The sequence below is a fragment of the Limanda limanda genome, chromosome 4 (genome assembly GCF_963576545.1).
Source record: "Limanda limanda chromosome 4, fLimLim1.1, whole genome shotgun sequence".
NCBI lineage: Eukaryota > Metazoa > Chordata > Actinopteri > Pleuronectiformes > Pleuronectidae > Limanda > Limanda limanda.
This window is the reverse complement of record NC_083639.1, coordinates 12,067,573-12,088,771: the sequence shown is the minus strand read 5'-3', so window position 1 is coordinate 12,088,771 and position 21,199 is coordinate 12,067,573. Positions and strand designations below refer to the sequence as shown.

Here is a 21,199-nt window from a genome sequence, read left to right as displayed (position 1 = left end):
TATGGATGTTCTACGAGTGTTTAACACGTGCACAGTCAGAGGACCTGCATCATGTACAGGTACACACTTGTCTTAAGTGTCATATCAGCACATGTTGGAGGGTGTGGCTGTATGATCATGTCTTGATTGTTTACCTTCCTGAATGCATTTATGGATGAACCCACCCTGGATATGTGGCTTGCCTGCAGCAGACACTGGAGCATTACAGAGGCAGCTGCACATACCTGAGGTTTGATATTTATCTTGCTTTCCATTTGCAGGCGCCTGGCTCACTTCTTCTTCTTCTTCTGCATCTTCCTGAGTAGGGCCAGGGGCCAATGGTGTGTGTGTGTGTGTGTGTGTGTGTAACATACTGATATGTTCTCTTCACTCATGCATGTTTAAGTGTGTCCTGGGGCTGTGGACTATGTGTGGTCAAGGGAATCTGTTAACCTGTCCTGCATAATCCAGCCATCAATGAGGTACAACTAAACTAAACTAATATTTTCATGCACAATGGGTTCTAGTTGAATGCTCAGTTTAAGATGGAGTATATACTGTTGGAACTAACTCAGATATTTGCTAGCGGTAAGTTTAATGTAGCGACTCCTACTTGCAGTATTGCATTTCTACTTTTCGGTCCACTGTAGAGTGTATGGACCATGTGCCCGGCCTGTGCGGTGGGATACCCCTCTCAGATTATCGCCTTTGCCTCGCCCCCCCCTGCACCCTCCTCCTGCTGCCCCTCCCCCTTTACATTCCGACTAAGTCCATGTGCTTCAAACAGAGTGGAAATGGGAATATCCCTCCCCTTATACATGCACACACACATACACATTCCTGTTGTGCAGTGGCCCAATGCGGGACAGGAGTTGGTGTGGAGTTGATGGGTGCTCTCCATATAGATTATACAGTGTGCTCCACTTTGTGTAGTCACTTTGTCAAGTAGTAGAGCTCTGCCTGGACCTGTGCTGAGCTGAAAGTCAAATAAACCAAGTGGGCTTTCTTCGAGACAAGCCCTGAGGATTGAGGTGATGAAGAAGTTGCTGAGGAAGAGAAGAAGATGGGATACAGAAGGGGGTGGGGGTGCCTTTCCAGCACAAAGCCCTTCCCATCAATCACCTCATCACATTTGTGGCATAGCAGCGTGTCACAAGCATGTGCTGGTGCCCCCATCACTCCTTTTCTTCGCCCCTTTTCCCTGAATTTTGCCTCTCCCACTCCCTTTCTCTCAGTGAAATCTTTCTGTCTGGGGGCAGTGTGGCGTGTTAAAAGGTTGCTGTCCATGACACATGTGCACATACACACAGCCATTCTCTGTGCAAAGGTTGCAGTGGGAGCAGCAGGCTAAGTGGCTGAATGTGAGTGGAACTCTTGTCATGTGCCGGTGGTATTCCCTCTGAGGAATGTGGAGGAGAGTTTCCCAGTCTGAAGTGGCGGAGTCCCACTGCTAGGTCGGAGAATGAATCAGAGGTTTTAGGAATCACTGTGGTCTGGTGTCATCGGTGGCATCATCAATTGTGATAATGTCTGATTTAAAAAGTTGTCTTTGGTCTGCAAACTTTGTTATAATCCTACCGATTTCAGCTGTGCGGCGACTCTGGGCAGCCAAACTGACTGTGGGCTGAGAGGACTCATTGTGTAACATTCATTGTTAAATTTTAATGTGAAAATTTCAGTGATTTGTCATTGTCTACTCTACATGTTGCTCATGCGCTGGGTATTGTCTTCTGCATCAAGTGCACTTGCTGTTTTCTGTGAATCGTTGAGGTGCTATTTTAATTTTATGGTGAAAGCTAGAATCCAACTTATATGCAATAAAAAATATTACCTCCTGTCTGACCTTCATCTCCTGGATGTCAGAGCATCTTGAAGCAGATGGAATAGTCTGGAGCCAAGGAGCCAATCCTAAATGACATTGGGTGAGAGTAGGTTAAACCCTAGACAGTTCCCCAGCATAACTGCTATCAAGTATACAAAAAAACTGTAGTTAATGGGTTAATAAATGCAAAAACAGTGGCTGAGAATGGCCAGGAAGGCTCTCAGTGTATGTGAGTCAGGTCCCTGCCTGTGTCCCGCTCCATTGTGTCCCGCTCCTGCCGGGGGCTGACAATGATGACCACTGTCCTCTGAGTGAACCACATCGCTGTCATAGCTCACATTCTACACGGACCGTATGCACACAACACAGCTGGCCTTACTACGACATCGAGGCCATTTTGAAGTCGTGAATTATTGTGTTGTCTTTGGTAGAGGCAGAGAGAATGTGTCTGATTTCTAGCTGGGGGGGGGGAGGTGATTTTTCCCTGTTCTGTGAACAACTGGGAAGATAAAAGGGGAAGGAGGGGAGCTCTTCTCCTTCAGCGGGCGAGAGAGGAGTGCACGCCTGATGTCTGGGAGAGGAAGAGTCTGAACAGCAGGACTCCGCCAGATCAAACAGGCTTCCTCTGCGGAGAAGACAGCCAGGCAGCCAGGGAGAGAGAGAGAAACACCGGCAGGGAAGGGACAAAGGAAAGCCAGGAGAGACCTCTCTGTAGTGTTTCAAACTACACATAGCCGCTTTATGCTAAATTGCCTTAATGACCATCTCACTTTACCTTGTGCCTGATTCACGATGAGCTGTCTGCGTGAGTCCACTGCGGCAACTCCCGAACAGGTGTGGGCCACATGTCTCCCTCTGGTCTGTCATGACCCTTGACCTCTCTTGCCTGCCACAGACTCTCTCTCAAGGGACCCACTCCCAACTCTCAAGGCTGCCGTCACAAGGGACCATCGTCGCACATATATTTGCCACAACCTGACAGCTCTGCATGTGTGTGCGGGCATGTTTATGATGCGGAGATTAGACGGTGTGAAAACGCTCCCTCCTCTCGCCCTTCAGCGCGGTGGCAGCGTCAATAATTCAGCAACACATTGCCGAACACAATGCTACACACACCACTGCTCTTTTCTCGCTTTCCCTCCCTCCAGATTCCTCAGTATTTATCTGTCTCCTGTTAGACTGTGTTCATGCCCCCATTTTGTTTCTCTTACTCCCTCCCCCAGTCGGCTCAGTTCTGCCCACTCTGTCTCTCTCTCCATTCCCTGTCATGTTTTCTCCACTAGAGCTGAGAATCTGTCAGACCTCTTACTTCTTTTAGTATTCATTATTTTATTGTTTCTTTTCTCAGGGATTTCGTTCTCGAGGTCCACTCCCTGCCTTCTCCCTTCCTGTCCTTTAAAATCTCATCTCACCGATGCAATTTTGAGGGGCTGAAGGGGGGGGGGGGCATGGAGGGGAGCTGTGAGGGAAGGGTGTGGCCACCCACTCTGCAGGACTCTATTGTGTTTCACTGATTCTGACCCACACATCACATCTCATCACACACAAAATAGAACATGCACGCTGCGTTGAGTCATCAAGTGCCAGACTCCCCTCACTTGAGAGGCTTGGTCTCCTGCTATCGGAGCAGACTGTCCCCGAGTACAGATAACTTTGTTTTCTATCCTGTGTGTGTCATGCTCGCTTGACGCCAGGCTCCCATTGGGTCAAAGGCCAGAAAGATTGAGAGCCTTGAACAGTAGGACTTGGCCACAGAGTCGACCATAGGGATGTCAGATGGAGGATACAATACATTTTAGGGTGTTTTCATATCTTAAGTCTATTTGCTCTGGTCCAGATCAGCTGGAGAGCTGCGGTTCAGCTTATTTTCACACAGGAAAAATCCAACTGAACCAGAACACATTACAAAATGTTCACTCGGCTCATTGGTCGGAGGCTGGGGCGGGAGCTAGAAGGTAAATACAGGAATAGCGTACCTCTTTCCTTGGTACCAGTCAATGTTTCAAGCATCAGTTAATTCTCTGGCTGTAGCTGCTACTAATGCTACACAATCTATTTCCCAGATTTCAGAGCACATGGTTACTGGAGCTAGACTGAGACCACATCCTCTAAAAGGGGTTGGTGCAGGTTTGGTTCACACCAGTAGTGCAATGGGTGTTAACACCAAACAAATTGTACCTGGACTAAGAACTTCCAGATATTTGATACATCATTGACGCTCCTCCTCTGTGAGGTCAAAGCTCCAGTTCAGCAGAGAGCAACCAATCTAGAGTCTTCACTGGTCAACAGGTGCTCTTTAGCTGCGATGGGAAAATTGAACACAAGCGTTCTGCATTGAGACAATCTGCTTAATCATGTGACTGGCACTACGTGAAGTAAACGGGCTGCGTGGGTTTGCACATAGTTTACAGGTAAGAAAATGAAATATGAACCAGGAAGTCTGACTAATTCATCCATTACTTTGAAGGGGTATCAGATGCCACGAGGCACTGCTCAGCCGGTTATACTTCTTTTAGGCAGAATGATACAGCACCAGATAACAATAATGTAGGAGTACATGGCAGAATTGGCACTTTAATACAAGTTATAAATGTGTTGCTGCAAGACCCTGGACGCCTAGGACTCTGTAACCCTGAGATTTATATAAAGTCTGTCCCACTGCGGGTCAGGCCATGGCCAGGAGTATGGCTGTTTGTCTGTCCTTGGCTGACTGTGATGACCATCAGATGTTTGTCATGGCCCATGACATGGTGATATTTGAGCTGTAGGGACAATCATGTGGGTGGTAATGCCTGTTAAGTAGGCAGTTACGTGTGAGAAACAAAACAACAGTGTGTAAGTGTTTGTGTGTTTGAGCAGCACAAAGGCTGTTGTCATTGTCAGGGCGGCCTCAGGCTGACCTTAGGTGAGCTTTCCTCACCCTGCTATTGTTTAGATACGAATCCTCTCAGTCAGGCGTCATCTCTGAGGATTCTGGGAGAGGTCATTTCTCCTCAATTCCCTATTGTGATTTCAGTGTAATAGTTTTCACTCTTTTTTCACTCAAATATTCTTTAGGCTTGGGTGTATCACACTTTAGATTTCCGCAGCTGATTACATCGGTGGCGGTAGCTAACTTGTTGAAGGTTGATGATTGAGTATTCTCTCATGCATCTGAATGACAGGTACAAAGAAGGCAATTGTTGTGCTGAGGTCTACCTGCCTGCCGATGATGGTAAAAACTTTAACAATGTTTTGACATTACACTGAACCACAGGATTTCTCCCAGTGCAGCCGATGACCAGGATGATACACGTCAGAGAGAGAGCAGCAGCAGGGCAGACGGCACTGCCCACAGTTTTACAATGAGGCAGTGCTGCAAAACACGGAGATCTTTGATGGAATCATGAGAAGTGTGTAAAAGATGAGTTGATTATTATGAAACTGTGGCAGGTGGCACGGCTGCCACAGTCTAGATAATTAATGGGGATCTCTCGGCCTGTAACACTAAGCTATACAAGGACAGTGGAGATTTTTATTGGGGCAGTAAACACAAACTGACCCTGATGTGCTCTGCTGCAGGGGCATTGATCGAAGGGACTCTCCAACCAATCAGGGAGGGTACACAAAACTACATCACCTTCCTGTCTCAATGGAGGCTCTGCTGTTCCTGCAGGACTAAACACTAAATCATTTTAATGTGCTAACAAATGATCATCTAACTTAAAATAATGCACCTAATCCAGCACCTTTGTTAAGTGTTGTTCTTTTCTAGATATTTTTCTGGCTTCCTGCTGTCCCAGAATACCAAGCTTTACAGACCAGTGAGGTGGAACAGTGCCCTGGTGTTGGTGCTGCTGGCCTGGCCTTGAGCTTTTACTGTCTTACGGTGATGTCAGGTCTCTCCAGTGGAGGGGAAATACGACCTAATGAAGTTGACCACCGTGTCTCTCTGCTGCAGCACATCCTGTAAGAGGAATTTAGAAAACACGGCAATGCTAATTTCCAAACACTGCTTCACTCAGCCAGCTGCTGCATTAGCAGAAGTAGTGGCATCCCCCTGCAGGTTTTAAATGCTCAAAATAAAACCAGCCCAAAGTCTCACTTTCCATTTAAGCCTGCTGGAATAAGACCTGTCTTATGCATTTTCTGTAATCTCATTTTACTCCTTTTCCTACTATGCCTAGAAGCCCAAAATATTCATTAAAGTTCTATAAGCTCTAATGAAACCTCTGAATAGCAAAGAAGGCTTTAGCATGAGAGTGTTCAGAACTGAACAATGACCCAAAGTCCTCATTCACCAAGCATCAGTGCTTATCTCACGTGGACAGTATTACAGTAAACCTGATGACCTACGATATCCTTGTGCCATAAGTATATCAATTACTGTAAATTAATGATTTGAGTATATGGCTACCCCTATAGACTTGTGACACTTCATCCACTAATTACTTTCATCTGAGGATTACTGTGATCACATACAGAGGGCAGAAGGTCATCGTTACAGCTTATTAACCCTCCTACTCTTAGGAAGGACAACGCCTTTTCTGAATGATCGCGACAAGGAGAACAGTAGCCAATGTCATTATCTACCCACTATAGTACAATAAGTGCATCTATTACCTCTGCTTATGTTATATTTTCACTGAGGTTTGTTGTGTTTGTTGTGATTTCCACGAAACTTGGTGGAAGGATGGAAATGGGCAGAGAAAGAACCCATTACATTGTGGAGCAGATCGGTACAAAGGGGTAGATCAAAGAATTTGCGTCTTCTTTCTTTTACATTGTGAGATCGGAATTTTTTTTGACCTTTTCATTAAATTAGAGAAGAATTCATTGATCTTGATGAAAAAATTTGGCATATTTAGGGTTTCTGCACACGAGGATTTCCAATTCATAACCGATTTTGAAAACGTGGGAGACCACACACAGATTTTTTTATTTTATAATCTTCAGCCTTGAAATGAGTTGGAAATGTATTGTTTTTAGTTTAGTTTTATGTGACTGATATCTATGAGCGTGTGTAATTTGGTTTGGTCAGCACTGCAAGTCTAGTTTGCTGTCTGTATAAAGTTTCATTTGCAAGTCTTCATTGGTGATATAGTAATGCAACACACTTGATGCTGCATGCAACTCATTATGCCTCCATGTGATAGCAATAGAATAATGTAGGTAATGAATTGTACCTTTTTATTTACAATTTCTTAGTGTTAATAAATCTGTTTAAATGCGGATTAACAAGTCAATAAAGAGTCAATTTTCTGTGATGAAATGTCTGTTTTCTTAGCTTTTCTTTGCAGTCTGGTTTGTTTGTATTGGAAACTATTGTGAGTATTTGCTGTTAAAGGAAACATACTCTGTCTTTATCAGCTGGTTAATCACCTTTCCCGTCTTGTTTCTTCTCCATTAATAGAGCACCCGTGCTTGGTTTAAAAGGGACCATATAATAGGAAATCGAGTAAATTCAAGAAACACTTGGTTCGTCTTTTCTTCCTCTTGTTGTTGCTCTACCTCACGCCATCAGAGTTGTTGGTTATTACGAAATTAACTAAAAACCACCTAAAGAGGGAACAATGCTGCAGAAAAGGAGAATAAGACGAGTTTTTTTCCCAGCTACATCCCCTGAGCTGTTTTTGTGCTGTTCTACAAAATGTCGTTGTTGTGGTTGTAATGTGCTGAGGTGTTGAGTTGTCCTTCTCCCTGGGACGCTCTTCATGCAGCTTGGCCCAGTTTCTTCTCCTCACATGTCTCCGCAGCACTCTGAGCCGGTGGGGTTGCAAGTGAGGAGGAATTCAACCTAGCTTACGGAATGTGATCTTCACTATGGCAAAAAAAAAAGTCGATGGGTAAACTGCATAGCAGCAAATCATAGTCACGGCTCTATCGGCCTCTCATTTCAGATGCACATCGTAGCTATTGGCTTGTGTGTCCAGGCTTTGGTATCTGCAAGGGCGGCTGTGACAGGCTGCGGCTGGGTGAAATGGTGGCCATATTTCATCGGCCCGGCCTGTCACAGCTGGGAACCGCAGCTCTCTGAGCCGTGCCTCTGCAGGAGTCATTACACAGCAAGGCCACTTTTCCATAGTGTGCAAACGTTCACATACATGCACATGTGCAGACACCGGCAGGCGTGGGAATGAGTTACACCTCTGGAGCAAGGGGCTGCAGGAAAGGGTGAAATGGAGGCAGGAGCAGTGAGACATGGGGGATTTGTGATTGCAGTTTGCTGCAATGGTTGATCCTGATTCAGCTTTTTCTGCTGACTAACGCACTGTTTCTTAATCATGACCTGCTGCTGTGGCCTCCAAGATAACCTTGAGTTTCACAGCTTTATTGTAAGACTCAGAGTGTACATTCCTAGCACAGCCTGACAGATTTCCAGTCTAATTCTAACACATCGGTGTGTGTTGATGTGGTCTTATAGGTGCCGTTTGATTCTTCACTGTACTTGCTTGTTTTGTCCAACCAATAGCTAATAAGTGTTTTAGCATTGAGACAATCATTGTACAGTTTCATTTCAGTCTCCGCAAGAAGATGGTAACAAAAAAAGGAAAACGTTATGTTTTTGTAAGAAGGTAGAATGTCCATCACCTTAAGATGAGGAAACGAGGAAAACAGTAACTGACACAGTGTCGATGTGACCTCGACGTGAATACTGATAGTATCTCATGTTATCGGCTGCTGCTCTGGGTCTCATCCTTTGTCTGCTGGAACATATTCCCCTGCTCTGTTCTCCCGGCCTCTCTGCCTTCCACTGGCACTCAGATAAGGATCGGCAGACATCAGCAGATACAGCTGTTAACTCGCGGTGCCGCCGCCCGCCCTCTCCTCTCAACTCTGACTGTATCCTCTATCTCCATCTCTGCCATTTTCCTACAGCCATTTTCGGCATGCCACTGATGTCTCTTGGAATGCAGAGATAAGAGTTTGCTGCGTAAGGACGTCTCACACCAGTCACGTACACATTCAGTATCATGCATCTCGTTCCCGCTGGGGTCTGTTTGTGTATGTGTGTGTGTGTGCAGTTTGCTCTGTGACATAGGCTGTCATACACAACTATTAGACAGAGTGAGGCTATTACACGCTGTGTTAGGCTTCAAAGCGCTGATGCTTCCCTCAGGGGGGCATTTATGTGCGTGCGCACATGCATGTGAAGCCCCCAAGGTCCCCATGAATCATTGTTGCTGACTTATCTTATTCAGACCCAGAAGTGGAAGAAATATGAAGAAAAAATGAAAAGGGATGACAAAGCAGTTGATGATTCTTTAATCTCGAAGTATCTCGAGTCATTCCACTCCATCGCTCATTCACTAGATTTAAGTGTTGACCTGCTAATAAAGACGGGAACGAATCTTCACCCACCAGCACATGAGAGACTCCTCACCCATCCATCGCTATTTGAAAATATTCTTGACTGGCTCTTGTAATATTGGATGTCTAGAGAGGGAGGATGCTCTCTAAGACTGTAGAGGTTGATTTAATGTACTGCACACACTGTCAGACGGACCACTCGCACAGACAGACACACACCCAGCAGGCTCCGTCCCCTGCTTGTGTTGAGGATTAGTCAAATCCCCCCACTGGCTGCTAAGCTGATTAAGGGGGGTGTTATGCACTGGCCATTTGGAAATACTGGAAAGAGTTGACGCACACACACACAGACACACACACACACACAGTGGGACAGCTAAGCTTAATTTTGTATCCCCTGCTGGTCCAGGATGGTATAATACATGTGCGCAATTTTTTGTCTGATACCTATCCATAGCTTCTCAGACAGATGGTGTAGATCACTGTACGGTCATGATTTGCATCCCTATGGCGGACTGTGTGTGTGTGTGTGTGTGTGAGAGAGAGAGAGAGAGAGAGACAGAGCGAGAGAAATGGCTGTTGGAACAGACTGAGGCCCAGATGGTAGTGTCCGGCAGAGACAGGAAATGGAGGTGACACCAGGATGGTACCCTCAAGGTTGCACCACACACACACACACACAGATTTAGATTTTCTCCCTTTTCCCTGTTTTATTTTGTTATATTAAAATGACTGCTAACCAGACACCATCATTTAGGTTTGGGGCTTTTTTATTGACAATTTGCCGATCGAGTAAGTGATTAATCAAACATAGTTGTGAGATCAATTGATCCTGAAAATAATCATTAGTTTGCGCCACAGTCTGGTCTCATTTGAAGTCCCTCCATCTATTCCCAGTCCCACTCCCACTCCCCCTCCCCCAACACATACTCTGTCAGCTTCATTCCCAGACTGGGTTAGTGGAACAGGCAGGAGGCTGTAAATGGGTGAGGAGCTTGTTAACTTTTGATAAGCAGCCTGATTCATTATGCATAGAGACCCCAGCTCCTAGTCTCTAACCCCCTCCAACCCCTCTGCCACCATGTGAGGGGAAGCAGAGCAAACGATGGTGGAAGAGGAGCAGATGAGGAGCAGAGCTCCTTCTGGTCAGAGTTGAAGCTGATGATTGTATTCCACCAGTTGACGCGGGAGACTGAGCCCCCTCCAGTGGCTCTGTGACCTCTGACCTGTGCTCGGAGTGTAATAAACCCTGATGAGAGCTCCCGTGGCTCAGCCTTGTGGGCCACGGATACGTTTAACACAAACACACACCGTCACACAAACCCACTTCTCATCTTGCTGTCTGGTTCCGGTGGCCGTGTTTCTCCAGCCGGAGATCAAGCGTTTTGCTGGGCGACTAAACGGTTAATGACTTCCCGATCTGACCAGAGAGGTGCAGGGCGGTGCAGAGGAATTTACCCCTGCTGAGTAGTGCTACCCCCCACGATTACTCTCCCTCTCCCTCCCTGTCACCTCCTTTTCACTTCTCCTCTCACACGCACAACCTCCTCGACTCTCAACATGAATGGTGCAACACGGACCTGTCACACTGATTCCCACGCAGCCATTACTTAGGGGGGTGAAGAGAGGTTTATCAGAAGACTCAAGAGAAAATAAGACACGATAATCTAAGGAAATAGATAAAATGTCTGCTCCCCTTAAAAACCCTAAGTTACTCAGACATATTACTGTGGTTGGTTCTGCGGTTTGAATGCGGCATATTTTATAATTTAGAACGTCTCTTGTTAGCTTTTTCCTTGTTTTGGAACTTCACTTCCTTGGGTCCTAAACAACACAAGTTCTCTGTGCCTCCCACAGTCAGAGCGATAGATTAGTAGATGAATTGGGGCCAAATGTAAGCTGCAGCGACAGCATCTTCCTCCCTCCCTCTTGATTATTTGCCCTCATGGTGTGCAGTGGCCAGCAGCCTCCTGCAACATCAAAGTTTGGGGTTTGTTTTGAGCATTCGCCCGCTCTCATCCGTTTAATCTGTCCGCACTGGCTGACATGATTCTTGCATGGATGGTAAAAGTGGTTTGTGGTGGTTGAGTCTGTTGTGGTGACCGGGCTGCAGCATAATTAGCCAAGTGCAGTTTTCTGGTCTGTGTTAGACTTTTCATGTCCAAACTGCGTTCAATGCCACAGAAGCTTTTCCTCTTGGCTGGTTCTGACTCATTTTAAAACACAATTAAATCAATGACGTCATATGAAACAGTTAAATGTTAGATTAGATGCACAGCCCTCTGTCTCATCTGTCTTTGCATATGAAAGAAAATGATAAGCCGGAATGTTATGAGCTTACTTCCTCATCTAAAAACATCCCTCAGTACTCAGTTCTCCATAATGGAAGTTGGGTCAAAAGGGAAGTTTATAAAGCACTTGCAAGACGCCAATAACTTCTGCTGCTGCTGAGATGTCCAATGCTTTACTTATTTATACCCAGCTGCAGCACAGAGTGAGCTTTTATTTCTCTCGTATCCTCTGCTCTCTGCCTGCGTGCGTGTGTGTGCGCTTTCCTCTCCTCTGTCGCACAGAGCAGGTCGGCCGTGGTTTGGCTCCAGCAGGGTTTTCCACGTCTAAAAGTCACTAAGCTAGTTAATGTTCCTCCTAAAGACAACACTGCTTTTCCTAAAAGTTTTAAGCTCTGGGTGAGAGAGGAAATGCCAATTTAAGTTTGTGTGTGTATACGTGTGTGTGTGTTTGTTTTCAGAGGAAAGGCCCAGACCCAAGGAAAAGACATGGGCTAGAATCTTCCCATTCCTGCAATACTTTTCCCTCCAACACTTACTGTACTGTAATTCTATCTTTTCTTCTACTCCCTTCCTCTCTCTCTCGCTTGCATGTGCTTGTGTACGTGTGAGTACAGTGAGGCAGTATTAGGCAGGCATGTCTGGAACTAATAGATTCCACCCGGCTGAAGAATCTTATGTGGAAATACTACCTGCAACCTGAGGCCTCAGACTACCGACTTGTTCGACTGTTTAAAACATCTTGTCCCGTGGCCCCTCCAACCCCGCAGACACACACTGCTCAACCCACCCCCCCCCCAATCAAACCCCTGGCCCAGTTTCTCTCCTGCAGTCTCTCTCTTTTCCTGCCTGGTTTCAGGTTTGGAGGGCTATGCTGGTGAACTCCACAGCTGCCTGTTTTTCTTCAGGCCCCTTCATTTGGAGAATCACACTCACACTCACCTCACTCCAACCCCCCATCCCGCTGCACACGCACACACACACACTCACGCACATACTCACATACACACACTTCCTGTAGTTGTTTTAGTAGGACCCTCCCCTCCCATGTGCTCCCCACTGGCAGTGAACTGGTCCGACTGACTTCCTGTCTCTCTGTCCTCTCTTCCTGTGTGCACAGGGATGAATGGGCATATTATTCACTGTGACGCAGTGCCCCTGGTTTCCTTTCTTTCTGTTCTTTTCCCCCTCTCTTTCTGTTTCTTTCATTCTTCTCAGGACAATAGTATGAGCTCACAGTGGTACAACTCAAAACTATTACCGCCCCCTCCTCTCCTCCATCGCTCTGTACTGCAGTATCAGCCCCCGGAGCAACAAAGACCAGGCCTTACTGCATAAACACTGCACACACGCACGTGCTCACATGCACACACACAGAGAAAGAATGCGTAATATTATAGCTCGCTGGTAGTTAGAACTCCTGCTTGGGTGCCTTGGATTTCCTAGAAGTGTGTGTGTATGTGTGTGTGTGTGTGTGTGTGTGTGCATGCATGCAACTGAAAATAGTTGTTTTGGCCATTGTCAATGTTGATTATCATACAACATATGTGTCGGTTGTTTCTGAGACATAACAGTGGAACAGCAGGAGAAAAACACAAGTGGCAGGTCTGTCCCAAAGTGTAAACCACATAATTTTCTATCTTCCAAAAAAGTCTGACTAACCTGGTGGTTTGATTTAAACCTGTTTGATTGACCGACCTCTTGTAGAACCCTCTGTTTGACTGGGCTCGTACACACCTGGTATTAACATGTGGCAGGGTTTCCCCCAGAAAACTTGCTAAGCCTGGTGGTAGGGCTGCTAGAAGGCACCCGCGGGGGGGGGGGAGGAAAATTAATCGTTTAGATTAATCGACTAATCGATAAAATAGTCGTCAAATTAATCGATAGAAAAATAGTCGTTAGTGGCCGCCCTACTTAATATTAAAAAAAATTCAAGTTTGCTGTGAACATAGCAGTCAGGCCTCTTATTTCAGAAACAATGAACCGTAACAGTTTGGTTACCAATAAAAGATAAGCGTACTACTTCTTTGCTTTCAGCCAGCTACTCAAACAGACAAGCAACAAAATAACAAACAAACAAAATACATAGGCAAGTGTCGGCCTACTTTGAAATAAATTAAACACAGAACTTTGTAGGGCTATTTGAGTCCTCCTCATATTTGTGGAAAATGTATGAAATAAGAAGTACCCTATTTTTAAGTAAATAAAACCAAATAGCTGCAGCCTAATCGTGTAACGGACTAGGTTTATGTTTATGTTCGGTTTTGACTTATGTTCAGTAAAACACTGTGTTGAAGGAGCGTTCTGATGTCTGAGGGTCAGTGAAGGCGACGTATGTTCAGTAAAACACTGTGTTGAAGGAGCGTTCTGATGTCCGAGGGTCAGTGAAGGCGTCTGGGTGGGACATCTGACTGTTTGGACCAATAGGATGGTTGCTTGGGGATCGGGGCTCAATGAGGAAGTGAAGTGTTGTTGATGTGCGCGAGTGACGGATTTATTTATTTTTTTTTAAATAAAAAAACATGCGACGCTTAGCCTGGCGGGGGGGGAGTAAAGCCTGGCGGCCCGCCAGGCCTATACAGCACTGGGGGAAACCCTGTGTGGGTTTCTCTGATCAAATCACCAGTGCACAGCTCTGAATGCTTGCGTTCACATCTGGAAATACATTTTGAGCCCATATGCATCTTGTGATCAGATCTAAGATCGGATCTCACCTACCCGCACAAGACAAACCAACTTGTACGTCCTTTCTGTTCATGAAGACCAAGTTATGTTGTTTTGTTAAGGGCTTAATGAAGAGCAGTGATAGTTCAATGTTAAACTTTGAATAAACAGGACTCTGTAGCAGCGGCGGCAGGGACTCATGGGACATGACGATGCCAACAACAGCTGATTCTCCAGTTTACTGTTCTTCGTGATGAGTTGAGTTTCAACATATTTTAAACAGGTTAACAGCTCTTTGTGCAGCAGCGGTGCAGCTTCAGGGTTCTATGGAGTCCTGCAGCAGGTCTCTAGTTGCTGCAGCTCAATTACTGCACGTCACTTTTAGAGTTTCATAAACAAAGCTGCAAACAGCATAACCACAGTACAAAAACATCCCATTCCAAACAGACATGTTTAGAACGGGCACTGCACTCGTTATTTCAATGTAATCTCAATGACATCAAGTGTTATCAGTCAGTTTGGTTTGGTAAATGCTTTCAAACACAAAGTAGAAGTTCAGTGAATTTGCAAACCCTCTGTCAAAGAACTGAATACTTTCTCATGCAGCTGTCCCTGTGTTGCACTGATGATTCAACCAGGAGCGTTCAGAGCCATCCAAGCTGTGGAGGTGGTTTGGATGGGAGTTGCATAACATTTTTCTCTGGAGAAAATGAATGGGATTTTACTACCTGAACTTGGGACGTCTAAAATTACTCCACTTCACTCCCACTTTGTAGGTCTGTCCGTTTAATTACGAAAAACAAAAGATGGTCAAATCTGTGAAGCTAAAACTGATATTGCAATAAACTGTGAACTGTCCCTTTTAAATGAACTGGACCTTAGTCTGGTTTGTTGTTCCTCTGTCGTTTGTCCCCCTCCCCTGACACTCCCTCTCCAACCGGTTGGAGCCTTGTCTCAAACTCTCATCACATCTACTTGTAAACAGTTGCCGACCAGTTGCCATGTGTGCAGATGTGTGTGTGTGTGAGTGTGTGTGTGTGTGTGTGTGTGTGTGTGTGTGTGTGTGTGTGTTGTTTGTGCACAGCTTTTGGAGGTCAGTCCAGTTGGAGAGCTGCCGTCAAAACAGTTCAAAGTGACAGCTCGGGCTTACTGTGTCCCGTCACTGTCATTGTGTGTGTGTGTTGTGGCCTTGGCCTGAGGTGTTTTCAGGTATAATGAGTCCTCACAGCAGTGTGTGTGTGGCTCCTGCATGTAGGCCGGCTCAGAACAGCGTCCAGAACAACACTCACACTGCCTCAAGCTGGTGGGGTGTTGTGGTTTTTAAGCTAATTTTTTACACTTTTGGATTCAAGTTGTGCTTGACACAAATTGGATCAGAGTATCATGTGACTGGTGGGATTACCTTTTGGCAGTTTCTTGTTAGAATGTTGTTTAGTTTTGTGTCCGTCCATGCATGCAGCCACTCATTCATATGCAGCAAGATGTCTGATTCTGGTTTGATTTGAGGCAACCCAGACCAGCTGCCGTCAACCCACTGCAAAATGAACAGCAGACACTGACCTTGGTGGTAATGTCATTAGAGTGCATTTTCACCATCTCCATCCACCGTGTTTCTCTCTCTCTCTCTCTTTGGCTTACTTTTTCTGGCTCGGGACAACAAAAATAATCAATAATTGATGATGAGTAGTGGCAGGTTTTGGGTGAAATGTTTTCGTGCAGTAAACCTCTTTGGATTTGTCACATTTCTCCAGATTTTTCCATTTAATATCATGAACTAACATATAACAAGAAACAAATTCTAAAAAGAACATTGATGCCTCCTCTTGATTTGGCACCTTGACCATTATATTCCTATGAGTGCTGATTCTTATAGTTATAATATAGAAGACCAAAAGTCCGCACACCAGTTGATGCTCCTATAAACTTTTTAATTACCCCCAGGTAACGTTTCTTGGTCCGAAGAAGGGCCTGTATCTGAAACGTTACCTGGAAGGAAGCACAAACTTATCAAGTTAGAATGTGACTGCTTTCACATTCTGTACTCAGTACTTAGACCTTGGTGCACTGTGGAATGTACAGTATGCAGACAGGTTCACAGGGACACCAACATATTATCCAGATAAAAGACCTGATCATCTTTTCCCAGTTGTTACCACGATTACCTAGTGGTCTGTGTTTTGACTGTGGTGCAATGTGGTCTGTAAGTGATAGTGTACAGACAAGGCTGACGTCCACACTGAGCCAGACGGCCCTCAGCACTACAGACGGGGGGGAAGGGGAAGGAGAGCATCAGTAAAGTACAATCCCAGATTCTCAATACAAGATCTTCTCTCATCTGCCTGGAAAATGTGACTGGCCTGTCTAGAGGGAGGTGGAGGCGTCACATTCCAGTTCACATCCCACTTCTTACTGGCTCAGGGGATGATGACCATAACGAGGGGGGGGCAAGACGGAGAGGAAGACTCGCATTTATCTTTCCTGACGGCTTCTCCTCTTTGCTGTATCAAGCTCCCTGCCTCTCAGCTAACAGGTTTTTTTTTTTTTTTTTACATTCCTCAGGGAAATTAATTCAGTTTAGCAGCCAGGATCAACACAGTATGGTGTGGAGAGCTCAGGGTTTGCTTTGGTGGGGCCACAGCCATAGATTTTGTAAATAAAGTGTGCTGTCAGAATCACTCTTCATCCTAATATGACTGTTAGGGGCCCAAGAGGGGTTTCAGGGCATGCCCCCCCCCCCCCCCCATTATATGAATTCTACCCCCATTAAAAGTGCTTTCTAAACACTGAGATCACAAAGGACTCCACCCCTCCACCTGCTCATCACGCTTTCTGTCACTTCCTTATGCTGCTTATTAAGGGAGCACTTGTTTGTTTGTAGAGGTGTTTGCGAATGTGTTGTTTTTGTGTCTGGCTATTTACAAGGGCGCCATGCGGAGGTTTTGTGATGCCGCCTTGAGAAGTTGGACACTGAGTCATTCCCCATCATTGACAATGATGTGTGATGAGAAAATTACACACCAACATGCACACAAACACACACCCACACAGACCACTAGACAATAACACGTGTTGTCAAAGCAAATATTCACACCATGTCATTAGCACAGTCACAGATGCAGTTATTTGTTGTGTACATGAGAGTCTGTGCTGTTGTGTCTTAATCCCACGAAACCGCCCTGTTCTTAAGCAAAGATGGACAGTGACTGGACTGAGGCTACATCCACAGTATTATGTTGTTGTTTAAAAACTCCTCAGTCTGGCGTCCACACTACTTCAGAGTTTTAGAGACATTAAAACGGAGAGGTTAAGATGCACTGCTGATGAGTAGAAACGTAACTGTTCTGAAACGATGACGTAGATGCCACTTCGCTTCGGTCACAATGTAGCCTTCGCTGATTGGTCAGGCTCCTGTCACATGACCTACTTATGGAAGAAAACAACTGGCATTAGCCTCGGCTACCAGTGTTGAAAGCAACATGGATAATCAATTTCACGCGTTGCTGACCTGATGTCATTTCTAAATTCTAACATATGCTGTGTAGTTAAAACTCTGCATTTTACAATGATACAACTTCAAACTGATCCAGAGCAAAAATGCTTGTGTGGACAGAGATCGCTTCTGTTTGAAAATACAGTTTTCAAAGTAAAAGTAGTTGTATTAATGAAGCCTGAGCAACCACTGGTTGTTGTCACAGTGTTTATGACAGAGTGATAGAGAAGTGGGAGATGGGGGGGAGGAGCGGGGTGGTCACAGACACAGTCAGATATCCCACTTCTCTTTGTGGTAAAGAGAAACTGCACTCTCAGCTGTTCAACACAAAGGCAGCATCACCAGTCGCTGACAGCCAGAGGCTGAGTTTCTGCCTGCCTGGAAGGTTGTGTGCGTGTTTTTGTGTGATATTGAATGAGTGTGTGAATGTGAGGGGAGTCTATACTGTACCGAAGCCAGGATGGAGGCCAAAACCATCCGCTTTCTCTACAGCCAGTGCTGTAAAGGTAAGAGAGAGCTTGTGACAGCAGTTATAGGGAATTGTTTGTGTTGTTTCTCAACTCTTTAAAATGTGCAGCCTACTGAGAATTGGGAGGCTGTTATGAGAGCCTAGCCTTAAATGATCAGGTGTCAGCATTGATTCCTTGCTCACCACCACTGAGTGTGTGTTTTGTATTTGTGTGTTTGGGTTTGTGCACATGTTGCTGTGGATGCTCTGTGCATCCCGGTCTATAACTGCAGTGGGCAGGATTCTCCAGAGGACTTTTCCGGAGTCGGTGATTGAATATGGTTACTGCGCTGAGTGCACTCTATTAATTTGAGGCCAGACTGGAGAGCAGCATGGCGGAGGGAGAGGGGGGATGATGGAGGCAGGAGGAAAAAATGAAAAACAATAAGTTAGGTTAAATGACCACAGCACACATGCGTACAAAAAACATGTACACACGATGCAGAGCAGTTGGTGTTTTTCATGCACTGGTGGGAGGGCAAAGGGATTCCAGCCCCAGGCCGATGGGTCAGGGCTCCTCCAGGTGATTTGGCTGGAGATGGGTCCATCTAAAATCCACCTTTTTAAGGAGAAACTTCTTTCAACTTTAACATCTTACACATTGTTCTGGCATGTACCTGACTGATGGCGCTGCACTGTCAACAGTAATGTATGCAGAATACTACCCAGTTGTTAATAGCATGTACTTAACCTTTTTTCTCAAGGATGGAGCCCTTTCCCTCTCTCTCAGATGTCCTGTTTAGCTTCATTGTGTTGGATTACACTTGGTTCGAGATGATCATAAGAACCTAAATGCAAACTCTGATCATGTGTTTCTCTCTCCACCCCTCTTCTCTTCTCCCTGGCAGAGATCCGTGCCCAGCTGGTGGAGCAGCTTAAATGTCTGGACCAGCAGTGCGAGCTGAGGGTGCAGCTGCTTCAGGATCTGCAGGACTTCTTCAGGAAGAAGGCGGAGATCGAGATGGACTACAGCCGCAACCTGGAGAAGCTCGCCGAGAGGTTCCTCACCAAGACGCGCAGCACCAAGGACCATCTCCTCAAGTACGACACACTCATACCGACTGTTTGTGTTTGGCTTTAAATGTGCGAGACAGCCAGTATTGTTCTTCCGTTCCAAAGTTTCCCCAGTAAGATGCATCATCACCCCAGTTTCCTCATTTAGACCTTAAGAAAGTCTAGAGTTTTTTCGAACACTTGTGACTTCCTTCCTGAGAAGAGAGAAGTTGACGCAGACTTTTAGAAGCCCTGCTGTAAAGTACTGATTTATTCATATATTGCACTCATTGTTCTGCATTAGTCCCTGTAATGTGTATGTGTGTTTGTGTGTGTGTGAGTGTGTGTGTGAGTGTGCGACAGTGTGTATATGTGGGCTCTTCTACAGCCAAATATGGCCAGGTGGTGATTGTGTGCTCTGACTATTTTGCAGTGTCTTGCTGAGTATGTAACCTTGTCCAAAAGGGGATTCTTTCTCACTTGAAATTGCTTTCTCTCTGTCTCTCTGTCTTCCTCTCTCTTCGTCACAGATGAATAAGATCCATACAGATACAGGCGGAAGCTTATCAGCTTTATCAGCGTGATGTGTTCCTGTGTAATTTATTTGGCGGCTTTTGGGGGAAGAAAGTGATCTGTTGCTCTGTGGGAAAGGATACTGAAGGATAACACACACATACATATACAGACACCCACCCACCCACACACACACACGCACGCACTGGAGGCAGAGGATGCTTTCTGTTTCTAATTAGGACTCGTTCCGTCCTTGCTCTTCTGTCAGCTTGTGACTTGGAAATTGTTAAATGAGAGAAACAAGGCGACTTGCAGAGGAACTTTTGACAAGGAAACACAAATGTGTCTCATGCAGAAGTGTTTGTTGATTTATCACTGATGCTTAGCTCAAGGGGCCGCAGGCTTCTGTGATCATTTCTGCAGTATCATTAATGTATCATTACTGCAGTAGTGTGTGTCTGTGTGTGTCTGTGTGTGTGCGCCCTGTCAAGCTGTGTCATGATTTATGAGACAGCTGTGCCTCATCACTATATGCTAACTCTTCAAAATGGTGGTGTTTTATTGAACAGCTATGGCCCCTCAGGTTGATGCCATTCCTTCATCCTTCCTCACATCTCCAGTGTAAGGAGTTTGGGATGCAAGTTAGGAGACAATAGAGAATTGCAAGAGATAAATATTTAATAGATCTTTTAGCAAATCATTTGAATGAACAGTCTCTAGATTTGACACTTTAGAAGTGTTATACACATTTATTTGAATTGAGAAAGACAGGACTTGTTCCTCTTCTGCTCGTCTTCATTCTCTCTGATTCCCTGTTAACCGTGACCTCGGTGACATTTACTTTGAAAGAGCCTTGTGATTAAGAAACTACAATCATAAAATGTGGTTGTTTCTTTCCTTTGCATCATTCACTTTTCCAGCAGCACAGATTTTTGCATTCTGGGGGAAAACTTACACATGCTCTCTGACAAACTCACAGACAAAAAGGAATCAATAGGTCTTCTAAACGAACCCCCCCACCCCACACACACACACACACCCTCCAGCCCAGATCAATACTGACGCAGTTGAGGAGAGTATCCCTGCTTTGGCCTATTGGGGGAGGGAAGAAGAGCAGAGGAGAAGGAGAAGGTGGGGCCGAGGACGGAAGAGTAAAATATGCAGCTTAATGGTTCAACAACTGCAGCTGCTGCAGCAAGTCTGTGTGCATCATAATCAAGATGTCATGAACACAAAATTACAACTCTCTCACCAACGGGTCTTCAATCTTCACCTCTCAGTTCCCAGTCGGCTCCTCTCTCACTTTCTTTTTGCTCTGCTGTTCTTCCAACATCTATGTGTTTAGCAGTGCCTCTGCATCTGCTGCTGCTCAGTCCGGGTGCCACGCTGGAATTTCAGCTATTTTCTGTTTATATGTGTGTATTTTTGTGTGTGTGTCACAATGTAGGTGTGTGTGTGTGCGTGTGTGCCTGCGGCTGTTTCTTCATACAGCCAGGCGTTGATGGTGCTCCAAGAATTGTGGACTGTGAAGGTTGTGTGTGTGTGTGTGTTGATCCCGTGGAGACCCCTGGTATTCCTGCTATTTGGCTGCGTACAACCCTGGTGGAGGTTACACGGTTTAACCGAATTATTTGTTTGTGTGTGTGTGTGTG

The 21,199-nt window shown here is 45.5% G+C and overlaps 1 protein-coding gene across 3 annotated transcripts in view; it reads left to right on the top strand.

The window, feature by feature from the left end:
• The window catches only part of srgap2 (SLIT-ROBO Rho GTPase activating protein 2), a 54,728-nt gene that overhangs the window by 10,327 nt on the left and 23,202 nt on the right, over positions 1–21,199 (top strand). For 2 of the 3 annotated variants that reach the window (XM_061069175.1, XM_061069174.1), the window contains exon 2: positions 18,890–19,082. In XM_061069175.1, coding sequence (XP_060925158.1) covers positions 18,890–19,082 — 193 coding nt within the window. Of the gene's footprint in view, positions 1–18,008; positions 18,040–18,889; positions 19,083–21,199 lie in introns of those variants that run through there. The other variant, XM_061069176.1, reaches the window with a different exon arrangement.